Source organism: Corythoichthys intestinalis, chromosome 4, assembly GCF_030265065.1.
Source record: "Corythoichthys intestinalis isolate RoL2023-P3 chromosome 4, ASM3026506v1, whole genome shotgun sequence".
NCBI lineage: Eukaryota > Metazoa > Chordata > Actinopteri > Syngnathiformes > Syngnathidae > Corythoichthys > Corythoichthys intestinalis.
The window spans coordinates 30,708,780-30,736,036 of record NC_080398.1 but is presented as its reverse complement, the minus strand read 5'-3'; the positions used below and the strand labels follow the sequence as shown (position 1 = coordinate 30,736,036).

Here is a 27,257-nt window from a genome sequence, read left to right as displayed (position 1 = left end):
TGGATCGGTATTTGATCTGAACTTACTCATATTGCTGACTAAACTCTTTAAAAACTTACAAACTAAGAAATTATTACGTTATCATAAATTATCGTACATTTTTTTATTATACATAGTTTGGGGACAATGCGTTTTGAAGTCTGTAGTGAATCCTACAAAATTCCTCCAGATATACTAATGTTAACAGAGTCAGTTTGTAACACCTCGGATGGAGTATTCTTTTATATTCATTATTTCATGTTGTACTTTTCATGTTATACACGTTATATCTTTCATATCAAAGATGTTTATACTTACTGATTGAAGAATTAGAACACGATAGACAGTATTTTAAAACATTTCATATTTATCTGAATCAGATATACTACATTCTGTTACACACGAATGTAAGCTTCTATGTAACGCAGTATTATCAGAGACGGTTAATAATACAGCTCAGCTGCTGTGTGTTTTTAAAATATCCAATGCATTATTTAATTTTTTAGTTTTGCTACTGATTAGGGTCCCGCCTTAAGTTTGACTCTCTTGAACTATCACATTTGTAATGAAACTGCGCAATACAACAACCTGTTGTTTTTCCGTCATCTTGATATTAAGAATGTGTTCGTCATTTCTTAACTTATAGCCCTTACAGACACATTGACTTTTTAGAAACAGATCTACCGTGGCAGAAAAAACTCACATACGTTAATAGAGTGGCTATGTCTGCAGTTATTCAAACATTAAATCTACTTTACGGTCAAACATTCAGGTTTGGAAATTGTATCATGTTTCAGGGGCATGGCGTTCATGTTTACAGAGGCAGGGTTTCTGGTCTATGTCATCAGCTTTTCACGCCCACCACAATGCGACATAGGCCGACTCAAAAATGGGGGGTGGAGATTCGCAATGTGTATTGAAACATGTGTCAAATCAGTCTCCCGCGGCAACGCAAGGAAGATGCATCTTCTGAAGACTCTCCAAAAACTGCAACATTGTTGGTAGGTCGCTATTTAACTCTTATTTGGATGCTTTTCATTAAATAGAGCATGCTAACTATCAAAAACTCTTGTAAGATAAATAAATAAAGTAGGGTGAAGTTGTACCCAAAAAAAAAAAGTATACATAAAGCATGCTAACTATCAAATGCTCTTGTGAAAATAAATCAAACCTAGGTGATGTTGTACCAAAAAAAAAACAGTATCAGCAGCGTTGAAATGTTCAAGCAAACTTGACAGACGTTGTGCTTTAGAGTAGATGTGGTGACGCTGTTTGGGAAAAGATCAAAAACACTGTTGAGTTAGAAAAATCTAGAAAAGGCACTCATGTAAGACTTTTAAAACGTATAGCTCAACAAAACCGTCAAAGCCTGGGAAATTGGTCCACAGCCGGGGAGGAAAGGTCCGTCGCAGCGCACTGTTAAGGTAGGCTAACGAAAATAACTGTTTAGCATTGCAAGGCTAAACTAACCTATTCGCTGGTCCCACCCCATGCCGATCACGTGGTCCTACATAGGTGGGGCTGTCTGGACATGTCTCAACTATTCTTCTCATCAAAGACGCCCCGCAACACCTGCATGGCGGACCCCTACTGACCGCAGACGCAGTGTCTCACCACGAACACACAGCCCACATCCTCCTAAACCCCTCGCCACGTTGGGAGACCCCAAATAACAAAAGACTACCAGACACCCTGGCGCCTCAGCTCCACAGGTTTCCTCTCACACCTACACGCGAACCAGACTTCAGAGACACCCAATAACCATAGTTCTTTAACAGGTGTCAAAAGGAACACCTAACCATACCATATTTTGGCAGGTGCGCAAAAGGGGCGTTGCTTACGTCATCCATCAAAGGTCATTTGCATAAATTTGACAGGTGCTGGCCAATACCCTTTTTTTTCATATAATTCCTTATTTAACATTTAGTAATATATTAATTAACATTAGTTAATACATTAGTTAATGCATAACCAGTAATATATTAATTAACATTAGTTAATGCATTAGTTCATGCATAACCAGACAGTAACTAATAGTTTGTTAAAATTAAAAAAATATATAGGCCTATATAGGTTTAGGGTTTGTTAACTTAAGCATTTATAGTTTCTTAGTTAGGTAGTTTAGCTTAAGGTTAGGTTGTAATAGATAAACTATATAATATATAACATTAATTCACATATGCATGAGTGCATTAATAAATAGTTAATGATGTATACTGGTACCAGTAAGTGATTATGTGATTTTAAAATGAGAAACATTGCTCTGTGAGTCCTTGGGTGCTACTAACCTAACCTTAAGTATAGTATTATTTCACGTGAACGTACCTCATAAGTATTGCTTAACCTTAATTAACCATTACTGAATGTTTTTTGGACCGTTATTGTAAAGTGTAGCACATTTGTCCCTTAAATAAGAAATTATAAATGCTTAAGCCCCCCCCCCCACCCCCTTAACCTTTATTAACCATTGCTGTACTGAATGCTTTTTGGACCCTTATTGTAAAGTGTAGCACATGTGTCCCTTAACTGAGAAATTATAAATGCTTAAATTAACAAACCCTAACCCTATACAGGCCTATATATTTTTTTAATTTTACCAAACCATGAGTTACTGCATGGTTGTGCATTAACTGATGCATTAACTAATGCTTTAACTCATGTTAATTAATATATTAATAAATGTTAGATAAGCAATTATATTAATTATTGTAATGTTACTTAAAAATGAGTTATTGTCTAAAAATTAATTAACTAATGATAATTAAGGGACCCTTATTGTAAAGTGTTACCAAAAAAAAAAAAAAAAATGATATAAACAGGTGGATTTACTATTCAGGCGAAGTAGGCGATCGCCTTAAGCCCCCAACCAATAGGGGGCCCCCAACCAGCTGCCCTTGCCCCAACGAACAAGGGCCACCGGAGCCAGCAGCACCCCGAACTATTCGTCATGTATAATTATGTCAGCATACCAAACAAACAAATAACAAAACAAAAAAGAAAGCCATTTGAATGCTGCATTTAAATTATCTCTCCCACACACACACGCACTACAATGGACTGTTCCACGACGACAGACTGAGTATCAGTCACTTAGCTTCATTTAGCCCCGTTTAGCTTCGCTTAGCTCCGTTTAGCATCGCTTAGCTCCAATTAGCTGTTCGTTAGCTTCACTTAGCTCTCCCGCATTTTCACGCCACTAAGTTCGCTATTTGTACAGCTCACTTTGCACTTCGGCTATTGTTTATCTCGAACACATGAGCAAACGTACTCTCCATGAGAGCCAAAGTGCAGTGAGGGAGCGGTTGAGAACAGGCCTCTAATGCCTCTTTTAACTTTCTTCTTCTTCACACCGGACATAAAATACATGACAGCACACCCTGTGGCGAAACAATGCGGTACAGTTCCAATCAGTCATACAATAACACTCAACAGCTGGTTAACAGCATTTGCTAACGACAAAATAAATAAATAAATAAATAAAAATAAATAACAATTAAATCTATTCGTGAAACCATGTCATGTTCGTTATATAAATAAAGATTTCTGGAGTTAATCCCACATACTTCAGAATCAATATTATAATATGTAAATACTACATAATACAGATTCTATACTAAGAATAGCTTTCAAATGACACTCTTTATAACAAGTATGATTGGCAATGAATAATTATTATAATTATTTTACTACTATTATATATAGTAGTAGACTGTAATAATATTGCAAGATTTTTTTTCTTTTTAAGAATTCTTTTGAATAATGTTGGAAAGGCAAAGTCATTGTTCCAAATCTGTTTACTTTCCATTCTTTTGCACTAGTAATTGCTATCAGCATTTAACCTCATTGTTTATTTGTGATTAATTATTGTTATTTACATGATTATTTGTACTTTAATAAAGAATTTAAGTGTTCCAAAATGGTTTTGTGAATTAATAAGCGTCAACAAAAATTTCATTGCTAAATTAGTAAAAAAAAAAAAAAAAAAGAAAATCATTATATTTGTTGACTAATTGTAAAACTAGTCAGCTGACTACTTAGGAGAAAATTTGTCGTTTAGGACAGCCCTAGTGTACCGGAACATTTTTCCTCCACACCCTTCTCACCTTTTTAACCCCTGACCCATGAAGAGGGCCCCTGGATATGTTCGCCTTAAGCACCAAAATTGCCAAGTCCGCCACTGGATATAAAGATATAATAATAATAGTATTGAAATTAAAGGTTTTTTTTCTTAAGCAAAAAATGCCCTACAACAGGGCAATCCGATCACTGCAGTTGACAGTCAGATTACCACTACTGTTTTCTAGTTGGCGTTCAAACAGTAGCAATTTTTCATCTTACTCGAAAGGTTTCACAAGTTCTTGTGACATGTTCCGCTGTCAGTCTCATGTTTCCTCCACAATATGTGGCAGTTTCCTTATGAACCTTTCCCTCTAGATGTTTTTCTATCACCTTGCCTTGTCAGCCACACCGGCATCCTGGTTTCTCTCGTCTGCCCTCGACTGCCTTCTTTACACCTGCGTTTTCCTCTTTGTTAGTTCAGTCTCGTCAAGCCTTTCTCTCTTCTGCCTCAGTACTTCTCGTTAAATAAACACAAGAATTCACTATGTTTCCTGTCGGCCTTGAGCTTTTCTGCGTCGGCGTCCGCGCGCCGCAACGACAATGACGACACTGACGCATATCCACAACCTCCCCCTCGAGTGGTTTCACAACAACCCATGCAAATAAAAAGAAATCTCTTGAAAAGTGTTCTGGTTAATTTGAAAAAATGGGGTGTCCGTGAATAGCACATGATTCATGTTACCCTAGCTTTGCGCCGCCTCTGCTTGGCTATTCATCACCGTCCTTTTTATCCTTCTCATGCAATACTGATGAGTAACGTTGAATGCACCAAAATGAGTAGAGCACTACACCAACTGTAGATCAGGCTTCCTTGGGAAGCATTCCAAGTTATTATAGATTCAGTTGTGCCTTGACTTGCTAAATTTGTTTGGGTTTATTTCTAGTTTCAGTTGTAATTACTTTTGATTTAGCTGTCTTACTGATTTGATATGACTTTTACGTTTGATTTTATTTGTGCTTCTATTTAATTTTTTCCTTAATTGTGTCTTGCTAATTTTATTTTGCTGTAAAGCACTTTGAATTACCTTGTGTTAAATTTTGCTATACGAATAAATCTGCCTTGCCTCAAAACACTCGTATCGTATCAATGAACAGAGGTGGGTAGAGTAGCCAAAAATTGTACTCAAGTAAAAGTAAAAGTAGTCTTCCAAAAAATCTACTGAAGTACAAGTAAAAACAGTATTTGGTAAGTAATGAGTAACATTGTGAGTAACTGCTAACAAATTTGTTTGATTTTTTTTTTCTCAACACAAAGTTATCTATCTGAGCTGTTGTTACAATGATACTGTGCAATAACCCATTACATAACCACATTAAGCTAAAGAAATACAAATATCAGTCAGTCAGACGGTGCATTCAGGAATAGCATGCAAATCACCCCCTATAGCAGGCGACTGCGTGCCGGATCCGGCCTCAGCTCACCAGATCACACCCGCTTAACGTCAGTGCTCCAGACGGGGCCTCGATCTGCACTATGACAGCTTTGCCTTAATTGTCGCCTTGATTGCACAGATGAGTGAGCCTGGGACCAGGTGCCGCTGATCATCGTCAGCAGCTTACTCAAACCGGTCCTTGGTCACACATCATCGCCGGATCAACAACTCACCTACAGGTATGTGACTTTCAGCTAACAAAGAATCTTGTAATCCTGATACTGAGCTCATTTTTGTGTTTTTCCCCCTTAGATCCTGTACTGCTTGCCTGGCATCACGCCTGCCTGCTAGTTCACTTGTTCTATCACCGAACTGCCCACCTGATTCTTTGGACACTATCTCCCACTCCCTTTCATCGTCAATGAATTAGGTCCCCCGTTACCTCAGCACCTTAACCAGTGTTGGGCACGTTACTTTAAAAAGTAATTAGTTACATTACTCACTACTTCTTCCAAAAAGTAACTGAGTTAGTAACTGAATTACTCTATAGTAAAAGTTACTAGTTACCAGGGAAAGTAACTATTTCCGTTACTTTAAAAAGAACTTGTTGTATGTCAAAGAATTTGAAATTTTGTGAGCAGTATTCGAGTCAGTGGAATAGAGAAGAACAGACAGGTAGTTAACTTGTTAGGTGCTTCAGCAGATTTGAATTACTTACCACAGATGTCGACAAAAGCTTTGCCCCGGGACATAAATGCAGGTTCTTTCCTTTAATTTCGACAAACTTGAAATAGTGTCTATATCTCCACCTCTTTCTTAAAGGACAATTTTTCTTCTGAATGCTCTGCCATCCTGACCCTGACCCGGTTTGCTTGTGAAATCACCGGCTCTGATTGGCTTACCACGACACATGAATCTAACCCTCAGCCAATCACAATCACTTCCATCGCATCTCTCGAGGGGCTGCATTTAGGTAGGCTCGTTTCCCGACAATTCACGTCACCTTCAAAGCGCCTGCCGTCCTCAAGATGGAAGCAGAATTATTGCTGGCTGACAGTGGGAGATGGGAATGAGGCTAGCATCAGGTGTAGCAAACACAGAAACGTTACCAAACTTTGGAAAGCATTGTCTAATTTAATGAGCAGGAACAAACAGCTTGGAGTCAGAAGTACGTGCGCTATTCTCGAACCTGAACGCACCTCAAGTCTTGGATGACAAATCAACAGAGCAGAGAGTCGACTCGACACGGCTGGTAGTTTCTTCAATTTATTCAGAGTAAATAACGCACCGCTTTTGTCCGTCAGTAATGGTAACGGCGTTGTAACGGCGGAAAAAGTAATTAGTTAGATTACCCCGTTACTGAAAAAATAACGCCGTTACGTAACGGCGTTATTTATAACAGCGTTACTCCCAACATTGACCTTAACAAATGCAATATGTTGTTTTCAGTCTAAAAATGGGTCATCTTTAATGTTAAGTTGCTTGTTCCAATTAAAATATTTTTTGAATTTTGCTATATTTTTTTTTATTTTGCATTAATATTTTAGCATTAATAAATGGCATGAAAAAGAAGTGTCATTACTGCTTGCAGGGCTGCAGCAATCAAATATTTTAGTAGTCGATTAATTGATAGACTAGTTAGTTCGAATAATCGAGTAATTGGATAAAGAACATGAAAAATTTAAATACCTGAGCTGAGCCTCAAACGGTATTAAATTTTTTTTTTTTTTAAATGAGTATCTATGTACAACAAAAGACCAATCCGCTAACTTACACAGAAAAAGTCCGCTATCTTAAATGCTATAAAATGCTAATGTTTTTTTTTTTTAATTAAAAAAAATTTTTTTTTTATACAATCCTCTTAACAAATGGTTCAGAAACATATTCCCACAAAAAACTGCTAAAGACACCTATAAACTAAATTATGAATGCATTAAAAAACATTAGCTCAAACAAAAACTTACGTTGGTCTTAACAGGGGGCAGTTGGATTCAGCCATGTGAAAAGAGGCAGACCAGAGGGCAGTGTATCCACCCTAATCAATTAAACTAAATGCAAACACTTTCAAAATAAACAATTACAACGCCACTTTAATTAAACGAATACTTGAAGCAGCAAAATTTAATTCCAATATTTTTTTTCTAATCGAATACACGAGTTAATCAATTGATCGTTGCACCACTAATTGCTTTTAATAGACAAATTTAATTTGCAATATAAACACATTACAGTATGATACATTGAACAAAATAGACTCCAAATGTAATACTGAAAACGGTTTAGATACAAATCTGGCCCAGATTGGTTAAGATGTGTGTTTTTCCGGGCCATACATTAATGTCGTGTCTGCTACCTTGGACCAGTTCTGGCCTAAAACTGGTTGCTGAGCAGGCAAGTGACTCCTTACTGAGTTTGGCCCATTGTTCAAAAAGACACTGGGCGGATCCGTTTTACGAAGTTGGGCCGAAATTTGCAGTACATCTGGCCCATGTCCGCTCCAGTTATATTTTGCTATCTGGGACAGCCGCCACATTAGAACCCGATTCGTTACATTATTATTATTATTATTATCATCATTCCAATTTGCATTTATAATTTATTTGTTTTGCTATGTGTAATTGTGACTTACCAGCAGTATTTATTAAGGATTTAGCGTAGGTTTTTGGGCCGTGGAACGAATTAAATCGTATTATAATGTATTCTTATAGGAAAATCCCGTTTGACATATGACCATTTTGACTTACAAACCAGGTCCTGGAACAAATTAAATTCGTATGTATAGGTTCCACTGTATAAGAATTATTCTTAAATGTAAATATCCATGACCAAAAAAAGTATTCATCAGCAGTGCTGCTCTACCAGTAGAACATTTCAGGTGACAAATTTTCTGGGTCACCGTGATCCAACAAGGCAGTAAAATAGCAGTAAAATAAAACCACTAGATGTCCTCTCACAGCATTTCCCAATTTATTGGACATAAGCAGGTAAGAAGTGCAGAACTTCCTAAAACTTTATCAAATCCGACTTTCTTAAACATAAATAGTCTCTAAGCTGACGGTTGTCTTGCAGATGCACTGACAAGGTTCTATGCGAGTAATTCTGCCATAAAAATGACAAAATCAGTGTACAAATGGCGTATTAATCTAATTTTAAACTTAATCACGTCTGCTGCTGCTGCTGCTGCAGCAGCACTTGGAGCCCAGAGGAAATGAGAAGCGTAATAACATCAAATGTGGCTTCGTCTTAATGGCCCGCATCAAACGGCTTCGTCTGGAGCAGAACAGGGAAAAAAAAAAGTATTTGAGCCACTCGGGCAAAAAAAAAAAAGGGAAAAAAAAGTGATTTACATTCAAGTGGAAGTTTATTTATAAAGCACTTTGTGTTTTGTTTGTCAGCCGCAGGCTGTCCGGTGCGCATACGCACACATTTGATTACAAAAGAGGATGTATTATTGCTGCTCGTGAAGTCATAAAGGCATGATGAGAAATGTTACACTGGGAGTTATTTAGGGGAAAAAAATGAATCCATAACTGTATGCCGTATAATAGGATGAAATAATAATAATAATAATAATAACACACCAACCCCAAAAAAATTTTGACAAAAATTTTTTGGAACTGCTCGACAACTTCAACCTCAGGGTTTCCCCTTGGATTTTTTGAAGCTGTGGTGGTGGGCTGCATTGGAGTCAGACAGCCTCACCATGTCGTGCCACGGCAAAAAAATAAAAAAATTCACATTTTTTTTTCCCAAGAAGAACCACAACAAAGATATACTACAAATATTTCATTAGCCAGGCTAATGTCGTAGCTCTCAGCTACGGTACATGTACGTAAAATGCATAGCTGAATAAAGCTACGTTAACCTACAAAATAATTAGACTTTTTTCTCGTAGCATTAGTACGACTTACCCTAATTTTCGCACTATAAGGCACACCTGACTATAAGCCGCAGCCCACCAAATTTGGCACGAAAACGGCATTTGTTCATAGATAAGCCGCACTCGACTATAAGCCGCAGCTGTCCTCACTGTATCATGGGATATTTACACCAAAATATATTAACCCGTACAACCTATTTGACAGCGGCATCATACGACCGACTGTCATAAGACCAAATGAACCATCATTAAACTTTGAACTAATTAGTGCAAAGCTTTATTGCTTCAAGAAGCTTCATTTGGCCACTGCTCCCTTGGGGGAGACAGTCAACCTCTGCTGCCACCTGCTGTTGACTGTTGTCATCCAACATGCCTCTTAGCATGCATTGCAGCACTACAGATGTAAATAACAAGCAAAAATCATGTTCTGTGCTAAATATTTCTTCAGTTACTGTTCCAATTGTTTCATCAATTGCTAGTTATGGTATTTGCTAACACTTGATTTGAAAGCGGTGCCATAAGACTGTCATTACACAATCATAATTATGACATGTCTCTGTCCTGAGCATTCATGAATGCTTATAACAGATGTCATTAAGTGTTATCTGGCAAATTATCTCAGTTTTGAATGGATGCAAAAGATCCAAGATGGACAAAAATTGAGTTAGTGACATAATTTGCCTAATGACACTTAATGACATAAGCATTCAGTAATGTCCATGATAGTATCATGTCATAATTTTGATGATCTTATGACAGTCTTATGACACAGCTGTCAAATAAAATGTTATCTAAAAAAAATCAACAAATAAGTCGCACTGGACTATAAGCCACAGGTATCAAAATGAAGGAAAAAAGTAGCGGCTTATAGTCTGAAAATTACGGTACATCTCGTAGACGTACAGTAATTTCCCGAATATAAGGCGCACTCGTGTATAACGCGCACCCCAAATTTACTTGTAAAATCTAGGGGAAATTATTGTACCCGTGTATAACGCGCACCCTAATTTTAGCACCAATAAATAGAAGAATACAAGAAAACAGAGCTTGTGTACAGATACAGAAATGTCATTTTACTGACTGGTGAAACACAGCACAAGCATAGCACATTGGTAGTTTAAAACATTACCGTAAACTGACAATATGTACGGTAATAATATGATCTGACAACTTCTTCAACTTACGAGAATCCAGGAGAAAACAAAACAGATTTTTCTTTTAAAGGCTGACGTATAACTTGCTCGATTCATCATGATGAATAAATGTTTCTTCCATGGATAGATACGGTAAAATAAAAGTAGTGATTTAGGTCGGAAATCAGAAGAGCGCATAGCTGTTGACTAGACGGTAACAAAAGGAACTGTTGTTATATGGATTTGAGTTTCCTGAGGGACAGAAAGTTGACGGACACAGAAAGTCTGTGTTGTGTTACATTTGTTACGGTCCGAGTTGCGGAGATGCAATTAACGTTTACTCAAATGAGTTCAAGAAACTAAATTCTGTGCTTTATGAAGAGTGAAAAAAGCGGAATTTAACACAGACGAAATCATTCGACCAATCAGAGTGAAGTATTACCGTGTAGCGAGCTTTAACAGAATTCACCGGCGGAACTTATGTTGGCACGTTGTATACAGGGTGACCCAAAAAAAAGTTTACACTCAGTTGACTGCTTGTTTAAAAGCCATTGAAACATATCTAAATAGGTTGTCATGCTTAAGTGATTCATTAAGGTCACTCAATGCAGCTGGTAATCTCTCGTCTCTACAATTCCTGTGCTTCTGCTGAAAATGAAGAAAACTTTAGCTGTACCTGAATTGCTGCGTGCCGGTCTGAAACCTACTGAGATTGCAGCAAATCTGAGAATATCCAGATGTGCAGTCTACAAAGTTAAAAAGAAGCTGAAAGATACTGGAACAGCCTCACGAAAACCTGGGTCTGGAAGTGCCGATCTGTGTGGACCAAGAAGTTGATTGACAAAGTGATATGTGGCCACCCCAGATTTCAGATCTCAATCCCCTGGATTATAGCATATGGGCAACTGTGGAGGACAGTGCCTGTAAGAAGCCACAAACTTCTGTGGCAGCCTTGGAGAGGTCCATTGTTAGATCTTGGGAAAAGATGACAGCATCCTACATAAAGAAGACCTGTCAAGCGTTCCGCAGGCGCCTGGAGGCTGTTGTGACACTTAAGGGAGGACACATTGAAAACTAGAGTGTACTGTACATGTTCTTTACAATAATGTATCATTTGTGATTAAATTCTAATTCTAAGCTGAATAAACATGGCATTTAAATTGTATTATGGCAGTGTAAACTTTTTTGTTGGGTCACCCTGTAGTTCCCGGGGGGAGGTATTTTTGTTGAGGGAACAGCCGGAGAGATAGTTATATTCCGCGGGTTGCATGTGAGACAGACATTGCTACCGTATTTTGTTGCAGCCTAAATGTCAATAAAGCAACGTGGATTAGCTCAGTTTTTTGATACCCAGCCTCCGACTCCTTCCCTAGCTCGCCACGACCGAAACAAAATGGTGACGTCACGTACCGTAATGGTCGGCAACGGATCGCCGCATACGTTTCTTCAACACATCATGGCCGTGTCAATAAAACAAAAAAATCGGTCTTTATACACACATATATATATATATATACAACTTATACAGTGGGGCAAAAAAGTATTTAGTCATCCACCAATTGTGCCAGTTCTCCCACTTATAAAGATGACAGAGGCCTGTAATTTTCTTCATAGGTGTACCTAAACGATGAGAGACAGAATGAGAAAAAAAATATCCTGAAAATCAATTTTATGATTTTTAAAGAATTTATTTGCAAATTATGATGGAAAATAAGTATTTAGTCAATGGTAATGGTAACAACAGTTCATCTAAATACTATGTTATATTCCCTAATTTGATAATGACGGAGGTCAAAACGCTTTCTGTAGGTCTTCAAAGGTTTTTTTACACACTGTTGCAGTTATTTTGGACCATTCCTCCATGCACATTTCCTCGAGAGAAGTGATGTTTTGGGGCTGTCGTTGGGCAACACGGACTTTCAACTCCCCCCAAGGATTTCATATATGGTTGACATCTGGAGGCCAGCTAGTCCACTCCAGGACCTGGAAATGCTTCTTACGAAGCCACTCTTTGTTTCCCCAGCAATATGTTTGGGATCATTGTCATGCTGAAAGACTCAGCCACGTTTCATCAATGCCCTTGCTGATGGAAGGAGGTTTTCACTCAAAATCTCACAATACACGGCCCCATTCATACTTTCCTTTACACGAATCAGGTGTCCTGGTCCCTTTGCAGAAAAAATGTGGTAAAGCATGACGTTTCCACCCCCATGCTTCACAGTAAGTATGGATACAATTCAGCATTCTTTCACCTTCAAACACGAGAAGTTGTGTGTCTACCAAAAAGTTCAATTTTTTGTTTCATCTGACTATATGACATTCTCCTAGTCCTCTTCTGGCTCATTCAAATGCTCTCTAGCAATCTTCAGATGGGCCTGGACGTGTACTGGCTTAAGCAGGGGGACACATCTGGCACTGCAGGATTTGAGTTCCTGTTGGCAGAGTGTGGTATTGATAGTAGCCTTTATGACTTTGGTCCCAGCTCTCCCCAGGTCATTCACGAGCTCCTCCCGAGTGATTCTGTGATTTTTTCTCACTGTTCTTGGGATAATTTTGACCCCACAGGGTGAAATCTTGCGGGGAGCGCCAGATCAAGGCAGATGATCAGTGGTCTTGCATGTTTTCCATTTTCTAATAATTGCTCCCACAGTTGATTTCTTCACACCACATTGCTTACCTACTGCAGATTAAGTCTTCCAAGCAAGATTCAGGTCTAGAGTTTTGTTTCTGTTATGTCCTTTGACAGCTCTTTCGTCTTGGCCATAGTGGAGTTTGGAGTGTGACTGTTTGAGGTTGTGGACAGACTTTTGTACTGAGAATGAGTTAAAACACGTGCCATTAATAGAGGTAACGAGTGAAGCACAGAGGAGCCTCTTAAAGAATTTACAGCTCTGTAAGAGCCAGAAATCTTGCTTGTTTGTAAGTGACTAAAAACTTCTTTTCCACCATAATTTACAAATAAATTCTTCAAAAATCAGACAAAGTCATTTTCTGGATTTTTTTTCTCATTCTGTCTCTCATCGTTGAGGTACACCCATGAAAAAAATTACAGGCCTCTGTCATCTTTTTAGTGGGAGAACTGGCACAATTGGTGCCTGACTAAATACTTTTTTGCCCCACCATATATACAGTATATATGGCTCCATCCCCATACCAGTTTCTAATGCGCACCATGATTTTACAAGTTGATTTTGGGGAAAAAAAGTGCGAGTTATATTCGGGAAATTACAGTAGTTCTTCTTTTTCCTTTTATTTGGTTGTAATATGTACTGTATATGCGGTACTGAGCCCCTTGATAAAGGCTGTTTGGTCCCTGTACGACCGGTGTCAGATTTTGGTCTTCATGCTGGGAGTAGCAATCAGCAACGGGCAGACGTGACGTTGTTAAAGCGACAAGTAATTAGCGTGAGCGGACAATGGAGAAGTTTATTCAACATGGCTAGCGCGAGCCATGTTGACTGTTGTTACTGACTTGTTTCGATGTGTTTTTGGTAATTTCAAACTGGTTTTACCGCGGATTGGAATATATTCTCGGCTCTCCCGTTCGCCATCTGTGTTGTTGTAGACACGACTTTCGTCGCGCAAGAGTGACGTTCCTCGTTAAGAACACGTCACGCCAATTAACGAATCTGATTGGACGATTGATTTTGTACCTTGCTCGAGAGGCCGTTAATGGGCTGGGTCCCAGACTATTTCTGATGGTGTTTGAAAAATACAGGGAGAATAGTCTGGCTGTGGCAGGCAACTGGTTTGGTGGCCTCAGCATTGCATCCCTGCTTTTTGCAGATTGAAGGGAAAAGGTACTGTTCTCGCACACACCATATAATTGTTTGCATTAGTATAACACATTCATTTAACTATAGTTTAGGCAGACTCCACTCAGTGGCCTTGAACACAGTAAAGTGAATCACCTTATCGGCGCTCATGAGGGGGAAAAGGAAAAATGGTACCGTTTCTCGTAGGCACTGTCTAACTGTTTGCATTACTCGAACATGTAATATAATCAATCAGGGAATAGTATCATTTCTCATATTCAATGTAGGACTGCACTACTGTAATACAGCTGAAAATAAATAGCACACCATAGTTTAAAGAAACAGAATAGATACACAACGCCATCTTATCACAGAAGCCCAAAACGTGTGCGCCACGAGCAAGATTGACGCACGAAACACTGGCAATCAGTCCTCCCAACAAACGAACAAGGACAAAGACCAGCGCGCTTTGTCCTAAAACAAGTAGTGCCAGCCCGGATAATAAAGTTGATAGCAGGCGCTTGTGACGTCAAGACCAGCGTCGGTCGCTGTGACAACCACATCCCATCCACGCACGAACTTAAACAGCCCGAAACCGGCCAGAGAGGGATGATCCCAAAGCAACGCCTGGATACACCTCCGGCCGGCCCACGGACTTAAAAAACACTGTACACTGAGATAAGACAGATTTTGCTGCTCGGAAATATGTAGCCTGGTTTTGGATCCAGAATTGTCCCTCCGTCGTCTGTTTTTGCCTTGTTTTTGACCATTGTCGACGAATAAATTGTCAACCCTGCTTTTGGCGAGTCTTTTTCAAACTTTTGGAACATGGAGTCAGTACAAAGGGTTAATATCAGAGGTGAACGCGCGAAGTTCCGCCTTCCCGGTTGGCGCGCGCGGTGGCGGCATCGGCAGAGCGGCACTTTGTTCAGCTGTCGCTGTTTCCGTGCGGCTTGTCTGGAGAGGCGAATTTCAACAAGATGATGTGGTGCTATGGGCTTCATCAATCCGTGACCTCCAACTCTCACTGGAGCGGTTTGCAACTGAGTGTGAAGCGGTCGGGATGAAGATCAGCACCTCCAAATCAGAGACCATGGTGGGTTGGAGAAGGATGGTGTGCCGTCTCCAGGTCGGGGTTGAGATCCTGCCCCAAGTGGAGGAGTTGAATCTTGGGGTCTTGTTCACCAGTGAGGGGAGGAGGGAGTGGGAGATCGATCAGCAGATTGGTGCAGCTTCTGCAGTGATGGGGACTCTGCACCATTCCGTAGTGGTGAAAAAGAAGCTGAGTCCAAAGGCAAAGCTCTCGATTTACCAGTCGATCTACGTTCCTACCCTGACCTGTGGTCACGAGCTAGGGGGCGTGACCAAAAGAACAAGATCCCGGATATAAGCGGCTGAAATGAGTTTCCTCCGCAGGGTGAGATAGATAGGGTGAGAAGCTCAGTCATCCGGCAGGGACTCTGTGTCGAGCCGCTACTCCTCTGCGTTGAAAGGAGCCAATTGAGGTGGCTCGGGCATCTGGTCTGAAATTCTCCTGAATGCCTCCCTGGAGAGGTGTTCTGGGCATATCCCACCGGCGGGAGGCCCCAGGGACGACCTAGGACACGTTGGATAGACTATGTCCCTCGGCTGGCCTTGGTACGCCTTGGGATCCCGCCGGAGGAGCTGGTTGAAGTGGCTGGGAGGAGGGAAGTCTGGGCCTCCCTGCTAAAGCTGCTGCCCCCGCGACCCGAACCCAGATTAAGAGGTAGATGATGGATATAGTTTTATAGACTTAGTTTGACCTGAACCACGAACAAATGACATTTAACAAATATTTTCTTTATAACGAGGACTAAAAATCAGACATTTTGAATGTAGCCTCTAATTTCAGCCAAACAAACTTTTATTTTTTTTTTAGTTTAGTTTTAGTTCAGTTTCATTTAGTTTGGACTCAAGCAACACAAAAAAATGACTACAAGCCAAGAACAAAATTTTATTTATTATTTATCCATGCAAGAATCTGAGCGAGTGATTTTTGAGAATGACAAAAAACATAAATTTGCACTCACTTCCAGCCAATGTTTACTTTGGAGCGATAAACTGCTATCTATTTTGTTGTGTGATAAAAACAGCTAAGGTATATGGCGCAAAATGGGCTCTGGATTTCATTGCCATGACAGGTGAGTAAGTGTGTGTGTGCGTGTAAAGACAAACAGGTTTTCCAAACGTAATTAGCGGGCGCAGGTGTACAGGATCAAGACTCACCTCAATGTGACGCTATCGCCTTCTAGAACTGTAATGTTTTCCGGCAGGTGCCCAAATTCCGCTCCGTGCACACTCCAGCCTGCCAAGAACAGACGATAGAGAGTCCGGTGAGGATAAAAATGACGGCAACAGATGAGCACGCAGATGTTCTCGTGATCATCAACTGACAAGATGAATAATCATGTTTCCGTGCCATTGACGGTGATAGACGTTAAATTCATTTTGACTGGTAAGGGCTGGCAGCAAAAAAAATATCGGATATTGGAATAATGTGCATCTCCTGAGTCTATATTTTAGAATTTGATTAGTAAAAAACGAAATCCTTTATCTTTGGGTTCATCTACATCAAACTATGATCAATAGATGGGCTTTATATTGATGCTTTATCGTAGCTCCCAGCTAAGGTACAGTAATATAAAAAAGTATCTGAACCCTTTGGAATTTCTCACATTTCTGCCAAAAATCACTATCAAAAGTGATCTGATCTTTGTCAAAATCACACAGATGAAAGAACTGTGTGCTTTAACTAAAACCACTCAAACATTTATAAGTTTTCATATTTTAATGAGGATAGTATGCAAACAATAACAGCGGAAAATAAGTAAGTAAACCATCACATTTAATATTTTGTGCCCCCCAGACCCACTCCCCTTTGGCGCCAATAACTTCAATCTGACACTTGCCGTAGCTGCAGATCAGTCTGGCACATCGATCAGGACTAATCTTGGCCCATTCTTCTCTACAAAACTGCTGGAGTTCAGTCAGATTCCTGGGATGTCTGGCATGAATCGCTGTCTTTCGGGCATACCACAGCATCTCCATGAGCTTCAAGTCTGGACTTTGACTTGGCCACTCCAGAATGTATATTTTGTTCTTCTGAAAACATTCTGAAGTTGATTTAATTCTGTGTTGTGGATCATTGTGTTGTTGCAGCATCTATCCTCTTTTTAGCTTCAACTGTCTGACCTACGGCCCTAGGTTTTCCTGCAAAACATCCAGATAAACTTTTGAATTCATTCTTCCATAAATAATTGAAAGTTGTCCAGGCCCTGAGGCAGCAAAACAGCCCCAAATTATGATGCTCCCTCCACCATGCTTCACGGTGGGGATGAGGTGTTCATGTTGGTGAGCTGTTCCATTTTTTCCTCAGCAGATGACGACGTGTGCTACTCCGAAACAGTTCAACTTTGGTTTCATCAGTCTACAAAATATTTTGCCAAAACTTCTGTGGAGTGTACAAGTACCTTTCTGCGAACATTAAATGAGCAAGAATGTTTTTTTAGACAGCAGTGGCTTGCTCCGTGGAGTCCTCCCATGAACACCATTCTTGGCCATAGTTTTACATATAGTTGATGTGTGCAGAGAGATATTGGACCGTGCCAGTGATTTCTGTTAGTCTTTAGCAGACACTCTAGGGTTCTTTTTTATCTCTCTGAGTATCCTGCGCTGAACTCTTGGCATATTTGGTGGACGGCCACTCCCTGGGAGAGCAGCAACAGTGCCAAACTCTCTCCATTTGTAGACAACTTCTCTGACTGTCGACTGATGAACTTCCAGACTTTTAGAGATGGGTTTTGTATCAAATTCCAGCTTTACACAAATCAACAATCCTTGATCACAGGTCTTCAGGCAGCTCTTTTGACCGAGGCATGATGCACATCAGACAATCAGACATTTCTTACCAGGTGTGTGTTTTATAGTGGGCAAGGCAGCTTTAAACCACTCACCAGTGATTGGGCACACAGCTGACTTAAAATGCTTGATAAAAATTGGTATGATTGCTCTTTAAGTCTCCTTAGGCAGAGGGTTCACGTACTTATTTCTCCCCCTTCTGTCATTGTTTGTATGCTATCCTCAATAAAATATGAAAACCTATAAATGTTTGGGTGGTTGTAGTTAAAGCAGACACTGTGTTTTCATCTGTGTGATTTTGACAAATATCAGATCACATTTGACGGTGATCGTATACTCTATAGCAGTTGGTAACCAAATTGTCAATGGATTTTCATGGATTTATGCAGAAATGTGAGAAATTCCAAAAGGTTCAGACACTTTTTCATACCATTGTTATTTGTACTTCTTCTTGTTAATGTATGTTACTTTTTATTATTTGAAAAAAATAGGTCAACGTTTACATTATCTTCAATTTTAATGTAAAGTAACTAAAATTGAGGTTTTCCATTTCGATGTGAGGAAATGAGGGAAAATAAAAATTAGGTTGGGGTTAATGGTGTTTTTGTTAATTGTTATTTTTTAAATAATTGAAAAACGACCATTTTGAATACAGGCGTAATTATGCCTATTGCACTTTTCTTTGTAGTTCAGTGGTTTTAGGTGGTTTGTCCCCAACCCAAAAATTGAACAAATTAATGAATAAATAAATAAAAAATCTTGCACCGTGGCGACCTTTATGTCTGGGAATTCCAGCAAGAAATTCTACCCACATTCCCCCCTGTTTATAATGCACTCATTTCCAAGAAATAACTCATACACTTCCATTGACAGCGAATGATTGCTGCCAACCTCTCCAAGTCAAAACTAACTGGACGTCTATCACCGTCAATGGCAGCCAATGACTTATTATGACAACATCTCACCTTTAAAACAAGGTTATCAAGTAAACAAACCCTCCAAAACGACAGTGTCACAACAGCACTTCTTCGAATGTCACTTTTTCCCGCTTCCTTATTTATGCATGCGTCAAAGTAATGAATGCGCACAACAAGTCACAATGTCGCCGTTGACCCTCCCCAGAATAATCATTCTGCCTCTTCCCGCATTCTGCCAGTATGTTCGTTGAACAGCTCTGATAATGAGCCCAAGGAAAAGGATTCACGCGGAGGTGCCGGACCGTGAAATGAAGGGATAGTAACAGAAGGGACACACACATACATACACACAATTGCAGAAGAAGAAGCAATGACACAGCCAGAGAACCATTTGTTAAAGAGGAAATGTGATTTGTGCTGGACACTCAGGTGAAGCAAAAAAAAAAAGTTAATTTTTTTAGGCCCAGGAGTGCAAATATAGATAAACCAAAGACCTATTTTCTACCTGCCTGTCGGGTACTCTGTACTTTTTTGTACACCTGATTCCACCAAGCAGGGCTCCGTCCTCAACTATGGAGGGTTGACCTCAATATACCGGCGGCTTCGAGCCTTGAGCTTTAATAAATTCATCTTCATAAAAGAAGAGGGCGAAAGCTGAAGCGTCCTAAAGTCTGGCCCGGCAACGAGGTTTTCGTCTCGGCGCGCGAGCCACGCTAAACGGATGGGAAGCGAAGTCAAGTACCACCTCGTTTATCATTTCATCAAGACAAATGATTCTAAGCGTGGAGGTGATGGGAAGGTTTTACAAGCGGGATTGAGGGACTCCCACATGAGTCTGCTAGCCTGCCTTCTGGCGCGGGAATGTTTATTCAAATGCAAACGTTGAACAGATTTCTAAATTAAGTTGTTTTCTTGACAGCATTTTTGGAAGCCAAAATACTAACGTTGAATAAATATCTCAAAGTGGAAGTCTTTAAAAATGATACAACGGTACCATGTCTAGCAATTCAGGCTTGGAAAATGCTGTTGTTTCACCACGCTAACACTATATCATCCTTAAACTTGCACTTTGAGACGTTATTGTTTTCAATATTAACATTTTGATCTTTAAAAGAAAAACAGCTATGGAAATATGGTAAATTAATGCTACATTGTTTTTAATACAAATTTAGATGTTTTTATTGTTAGCATATTCTTACGCCATAACGCTGATGTTGAATAAAGCTCTCAAAGTGGAAGTCTTTAGCGTTTTCGGCTTGAAAAAAATGCGGTCACAGAAACAATAGAGGTGGGTAGAGTAGCCAAAAATCTTACTCAAGTAAAAGTAGTGTTACATCAAAATAGTATCACTCACGTAAAAATAGTCATCCAAAAATGTAGTCACGTGCAAATTTAAAAGCATTTAGTGAATCATTAATCACTCACACACCCCAGTCTTGGTTCACTTCCTAACTGTCTGACCGCACGCAATTTGTCAAATTCGGCCCCCACAAATCCAAATCCCTCCCTGTTTCCGCTGGCGTGCCACAGGGTTCTGTCCTGGGGCTGCTCCTCTTCATTATTTACATTCTCCCCCTCGGTTCCATCTTCCTCAAACACAACATTCACTTCCACTGCTACGCGGATGAGCTCCAGCTCTACATTTCCTCAAAACCAACCTCTTCCCTTCCACCCTCCTCCCTCACCCTCTGTTTAGAAGATATTAACTCTTGTTTCTCCTCCAACTTCTTCTCAATAGCTCAAAATCAGAAGTCCTCCTTGTAGACAACAACCTCATGCTCTCTAATGACAATTTAAAAAATTCTATTACCATCAACAATGTACCGATCTCGCCCTCTACTCAGGTTAAGAGTCTGGGTGTCATCGTCGACAGCACTCTCTCCTTCCGCTCACATATCAACGACATCACCAGATCAGCTTACTTCCACCTTCGCAATATTTCTCGCCTCCTCCCTTCTGTCACACACCATACTGCTTCCACACTTATCTGTAGTCTAGTCACTTCCCGGCTCGATTACTGTAACTCACTGTTCTTCGGTCTCCCAAATAAGTCCTTCCAGAAACTGCGTTCCTCCAAAACTCAGCAGCACGCCTCATTACTCGGACCCCCACCACTCACCACAGCACCCCCACCCTCCGTCAATTTCACTGGCCCCCAGTCAAACAAAGAATCAACTACAAGATCCTTGTCACTACCTTTAAAGCACTCCGTGGCCTGGTCCCTCCCTACCTATGCAATCTCCTCTGTATTAACCGTCCCCCCCGTTCACTTTGCTCCACCATTTGGTCCCCGTGTTCATCTCGCCACCTTCGGTTCCAGAGCTTTTAGTGACTGTGCCCCCCAGCTCTTGAACTCCCAAACCCTCGATCTTCGCAATATATCTACCCTCTCACTTTTCAAATCCATACTCAAAACACACCCGTTTACTCTTTCTTACCCACCATGATCCTTATCTCGGTTTTATCTTGACCTCTTAAAATTTTAATAACTTTTTTCCTGCTTTTAATCTAATTTTATGATTGATATTGTTGTTGAGCTATTGCGTTCCCATCTTTCTTGTGAAGCGTCCTAGAAATAAAATGTATTATTATTATTATCATTATTAAAAGAATACTCAAGTAGTAACATTGTGAGTAACTGCTTGCGATGTTTGATTTAAAAAAAATTTTTTTTAACAATAGTATTTTTTTCACAGCACAAAGTTATCTGTGTAAACTGTTATTATTATACTGTACAGTAACCCATTACATAACCACAATAAGCCAAAGAAATAAGAAAAATCATTGAATTCCAGCAAGAGAAAAAAAATTACAGAAATGAAGCGTATTTCATTCAAAGAGCACGGGTTCCCTCTACTGCAAAAAATAGTTTGTAGTTTGAATAGTTTAGTAGTGAACACCTGTAGTTCCCTTATAGTTCCTATTATGAAATTAAAAGGATTATATGTCCGGTTTTCCGCGGTAAATCGGTGAAAATGAAAACTGGGAGAGAGTTTAACACTTGTGCTTTCAAGTCATGTTGAGGGCAGCGCTAAATAGCCACGTTTACATGCTGACTTTTATTCATACCGATTCAAATCATTCCGAATGGAAATTTCACATCAGCTGTTTACATGTCACTTCATCTATTCCGATCCAGCGTTTGTTGTGTCTGCCTTTATTCCGAAAGGACGTTCGACAACTGCCGTCTGACATGCGCAGATTAATCAAAACAAAGCGTCACGTTGCAAAACATGGAGATCGATCGTCAGATCAGCTGCTGTTCTAACTTTTCGAGTGGAAACAAAACTTCAGAATGACACGCTGTTCATTTAAAAAGTTGTGTGGGTGCGCTGTGCGTGTGCTTGGAAGCCATGTTGCATGAGACGTTACTTACGTCACCAAGTGACGTCACCACGTTAGTACGGAGCATGTGCAGAAAGAACGCAACCAGACACCATTCCGCTTCCCTGTTTACATGATATAATTTTACTTCGAATCGGTTTGGGAAAAGGAATATTCCACCCCTGTGAATCGGAATGAAATTCCATTCGGTTTGGGCCTGTTCATTCCGAATGAGGTGTTTATATGGAACACATTTATTCGGTTTGAACAAATATTCCGATTGTAATTGGAATATTTGGCTCCATGTAAACGTGGCATATGTCAAATACTTATATATTTTACGGTGCTTTAAAGACGCCTCGTGATTGAACTGGCCAGCGTGATCATAGAACGGCAAGCTTGAGTCTGATTGGTATAATGGAGTCCTGTGATTATTGTTGCAACATCTAATTGGTGAAACTGGTAGAGCTACTGTTGGTTCTTGAAAGAAGAAAAAAAAAAATTTTTATGTAGAATAAAGAAAAAAATGTAACAACTAGTGTTGCTCAAAGTAGTGGAGTAAGAGTAGTGTTTCTTCAAAAATCTAAGTAAAAGTAAAAAGTGTGGCTTAGTAAAACTAAAAGGTACTACTAAAGTAGTTTTTTCTCAAGAGATTACTCAAGTAGTGTCATGTTAACGCTGCATCGTTCTTAAAAATTTCCACTTAATAACATTTCCCCCCCTAAATGTTAGCATTTTAGAGTTAAAAAAAGTAGTCATGGATATATGTTTAGCAATGCTACAACATATTTAAAACAAGATTCCACATCTGCATGGTTAGCATTTTAGGTTCATATGGTTGATGCAAACAACAATACTGTACAAAATTTACAACTCCAACTTCAAGACCTTTTTCAGTGCTAGCATTTACCACAATTTTCAGACCCTAGGGCGCACCTGACTACAAGCCGCAACTACCAAATTTGGAAAGAAAATCGTGTTCATAAATAGGCCGCACTTGACAATATGCCGCAAGATTCCACATTGTTTAATAAGATATTTACACCAGAAGACATGCAGCTCATTAGCCAGTAAAAATCCATAATTTAGCAGCATGAACTGCAGGGTTCAAACAGGGAGCAAGGAGCATCTTACAGTCAGAAAATTACAGTATGTTTAAAAATTCTGGAATGAAACGCATTCATTGATTCATTTTTCCGAGCCGCTTATTCTCATGAGGGTGGGGGGGGGGGGTGCTTGGAGCCAACCCCAGCTAACTATGGGCAGTAAGTGGGCTCTGTAATGCAAAGTTATCATAAAAAAATAATAATCTACTTTGAAATATTCTTTCAAATCTACCATCCTAGGCTTGAAAACCGTTGTCATGCATACATACTGTAGCAGTGGTCGACTGATATGGGATTTTTAAATGCAGATGCCGATCCAGCCGATTTCCAATATCCAAAACCAATTTTGTAAACCGATATTTGAGGCCGATATACTTTTTTTTTAAAGCAGATAGATTATAAAAGGCAGGTTTTACGAAAATCCTTCAACAGCTTCAAATTTACAATGATGTCCTGAGACTTAAAGGATTAATTCGGTCTGGTGCTACCAAACGAACGGACGCATCACTACTTTTATGACTATACACACTCAGCAAGAACAGGACATTATTTTCAAATTATTAAAACTACCAGGACGTCGTGACGAGATGTAAACAAGTGAGAGTTTAAGAAGATGATCGCCATGCTAACGCGAATGATACACTACAGGTGTCAAAACGATTCCAGAAAGGGCCTAGTGGGTGCTGGATTTTGTTCCAACCGATAACGCGCAGAAAGTTTTAACCAATGAACTTCCTGCTGAAACAAGCAGCACCTGACAAAGTTTAACTGATTACACATGTAAAAGATCTAACTGGTGAAAAGGTGTCCTCTTCATTGGTTGGAAAGCAAACCTGCACCCACTTGGCCCTTTCTGGAATCGGTTTGACACCTGTGCCCTACACTAACGGTATGTGTTAAATTTTGAGTGTAAGGATCACTCGCTAAACACCTTAAAATGCTAAAGCAACATTGCATATTCTCATGCAAGATAAAAAAAAAATCTTACAATATTTACAAAACAAGCTAGCTTGAAGCTTCCTGCAGCAGCCTGGCTTCAAGCTGCTGCACGGTCCTTCCAGGGTCCTACCATCAGTCAGCGGTGGCCAGCTGCCCACACAGATGCCTGATCAAAATCCTCTTTTATTGGCTTATTCTTTTTATTAATCGGCCGATGGCTGATGTTGGAAAAAGTCTATATATCGGCCCTAATACATAGTAGAGTTGCCACAATTGATTAACTACCGAATTTTTTGGACTATTAGTTGCAGTTTTTTTCCCCATAGTTTGGCTGGGTTGCGACTTATGTGTGAAATTATTACAATTGTGAAATTTCACATGTTATTTCCACACTAAACCGCAAGCTGGCACTGTGGGGGGCCTGAGTTTATAAATCAACAAATAAATTTCCCCCCAAAATGCGACTTATACTCTGGTGCGACTTATAGTCCGAAAAATACGGTAATTGATTATTTTACAACTATTTTGATAATTGAATAATCATTTCAAGAATTCCCTAAAAATGGTCTTCTTTGGGCCTCTTAACAATAAATATTCTCCAATATCTAAATAAAACCTTTGTATCTTTGTAGTAAAAAAAGTTACTTGCAAACATCTAGATTTGCATTCGGAAACAATGATTACAGTTACAATGTTCCATTTTACCCAGTTCAACCTTTCTCAGCCAAAAGAATATGTTTTGAATGGAAGAGTATCTTTTTCATATTTAATTTTTGACTGTTTGTATTACTTTAACACACTTAATTTAATCAATCATGGAATAGTATCTTTTCTCATATTTACTGTTTGACTGTTTGTATTACTCTTACACACCAAATATAAAATAGAATTTATATCATAGTTTATTAAAAAACAGGCAGAATATATTTGATATTATGAACAGTTGGACTTCAAATGATTAGAATTTGCAGCGCCAAGACAACAGGCAGATAAGGGCAGAGCAGATACAGGACACCTTCTGACCACAGAAGCCCAACTTACGCCTCATGCAGCTGACTGAGCAAGATTGACGCTGACAAGCAGGTGACAGGCAAGATATCTACAAGCCCACGTCTGCACCATCAAATCCCGCAAACAACTCTTCTGGAAAGTCCAGAACAAATGGCGGGAGCTCTTGTCTTGCCACAAGGAACATCTGATTACGAGGAACCCGCGACTGAAAAGTTGACACTCAGCACTCACGTGGCGCTGAGGTAGCAAAATCCTCAACTCTCGTTGCCCTGACAATTGTAACGCCCGAAACCCTCCTGCCCAATCCTAACAGAGAATAATCCTAAACAATGCCCAAACACACCCTTCTTCCAGACCACAGCCCGCCTCACCAGGGCCTTTAAAAGACTGACTGTTTACCTAATCGTTGTCATTGTTCTCGGGAATCTTTTGTTGACTTGCGATAGGGTGACCCTGGGTCCAATTTGCCTCCTCACCTGGGTCTCTATGTGCTGTATGATTGCTGCCGACTTGGAATAAATTATCAACTTGTGTTTCAAAGCCTTTTTCCAGCTTTTACAATTTAGTAAGGTGAACTCGCGGAGTTTGGTCTTTTGGTCGAGTTGTTGGTGTTCCGCCGGCCCAGGTCGTTGGAATTGCGCTAGCGCAGTTCCAACGGTTTGGCTGGCGTGATTCCGGCAATCTGGCTAAAAGGTCAGATTCCTTCAGGTTTCAATGCACATTTATAGCTAAAATGCTAAACCCAGAGTAGTACGATATAAGAGTACATGATCTTATTTGTCAACTAATTGCAAAAATAATCATTGATCAGTTGACAATCAAAATTATCGTTTGCAGCTAATAAGTCACGTGACTGGTTCAAAAACTTCCACTTTAAACCGTTGATTTCCCATTCTTAGCATATTAGTCTTGAAAAACACTATCCCAAATTACATGGAACATTTATTGACTTCATAAAATTTGTCAGAAATAATGCACTAAATTTTATTAGGTTGCAGTTGTAAACCTTAAAAAACACATGAGCGACACATGGTTGAAAAACTGCCACAAACTTTGCTTTATTTATGAATTTCTTTTTGTGCCAAAGAGTTACGCTGCATCACCGCCCGCCGGCCTCAGAGAGTCGTTGGTCCTTTTCATGTGTTCCCCCTGCTTCACACCCCACTTTATTTGGGTTAATTCTATTCGCTTCAAGAGCTGGGGGCTCGGATACGCCTGTGACACGCTTTCAAATCCTAAATACAAAAACGGGAAGACGTACGGCTTTTCCCTTCTGTCGACACACACACCCGCGCACACACATTCCAATTGAATGAGTGACATGCGCACACCGAGGTTACAAAGTGGCGAGGTACTATTCCCCATTTCCCTACTCAATTGCTATTTTCACAGCTCGATTGGCACCCGGCATGCCAAAACCTGCACGACGCTCTCACAACAACCGGGTCAACACTCACACACACACACAAAGTGTTGCATGCTCGTCACGCTCTAATCGGCAAACCAAAGCAGCAGGGATAAGTTTCCTTCACAGTTGCGTCAATAACACTTTTTTTGTTTTGGGGAAAAATGTTTCAAACAGCACACACCTATTTTTTTTTTTATAACTATTTGGTGGGTGGCAGGTTAGACTGGATGCAGACACAATTATTTCTGTAGGGAGCACACTGTATCCGTCAGGAACAGGATTTGCTGTCAATCAAACCAGGCATGTCAAACTCATCTTGGTCGTGGGCCTCATTGTAGTGAAGGTTTCCTTTGGGAAGCCTTAATGACTGCAAAACCACAAAAATGTGTGAAATTATGGACTCATTGGCTGCTATGGATGGCGTTAGATCAGAT

At 39.9% G+C, this 27,257-nt stretch overlaps 1 protein-coding gene across 2 annotated transcripts in view; it reads right to left on the bottom strand.

Moving 5' to 3' along the window:
- Positions 1–27,257, bottom strand: part of iglon5 (IgLON family member 5) — a 424,128-nt gene that overhangs the window by 93,418 nt on the left and 303,453 nt on the right. For both annotated transcript variants that reach the window (XM_057833795.1, XM_057833794.1), the window contains exon 2: positions 16,487–16,565. In XM_057833795.1, coding sequence (XP_057689778.1) covers positions 16,487–16,565 — 79 coding nt within the window. The remainder of the gene's footprint in view (positions 1–16,486; positions 16,566–27,257) is intronic.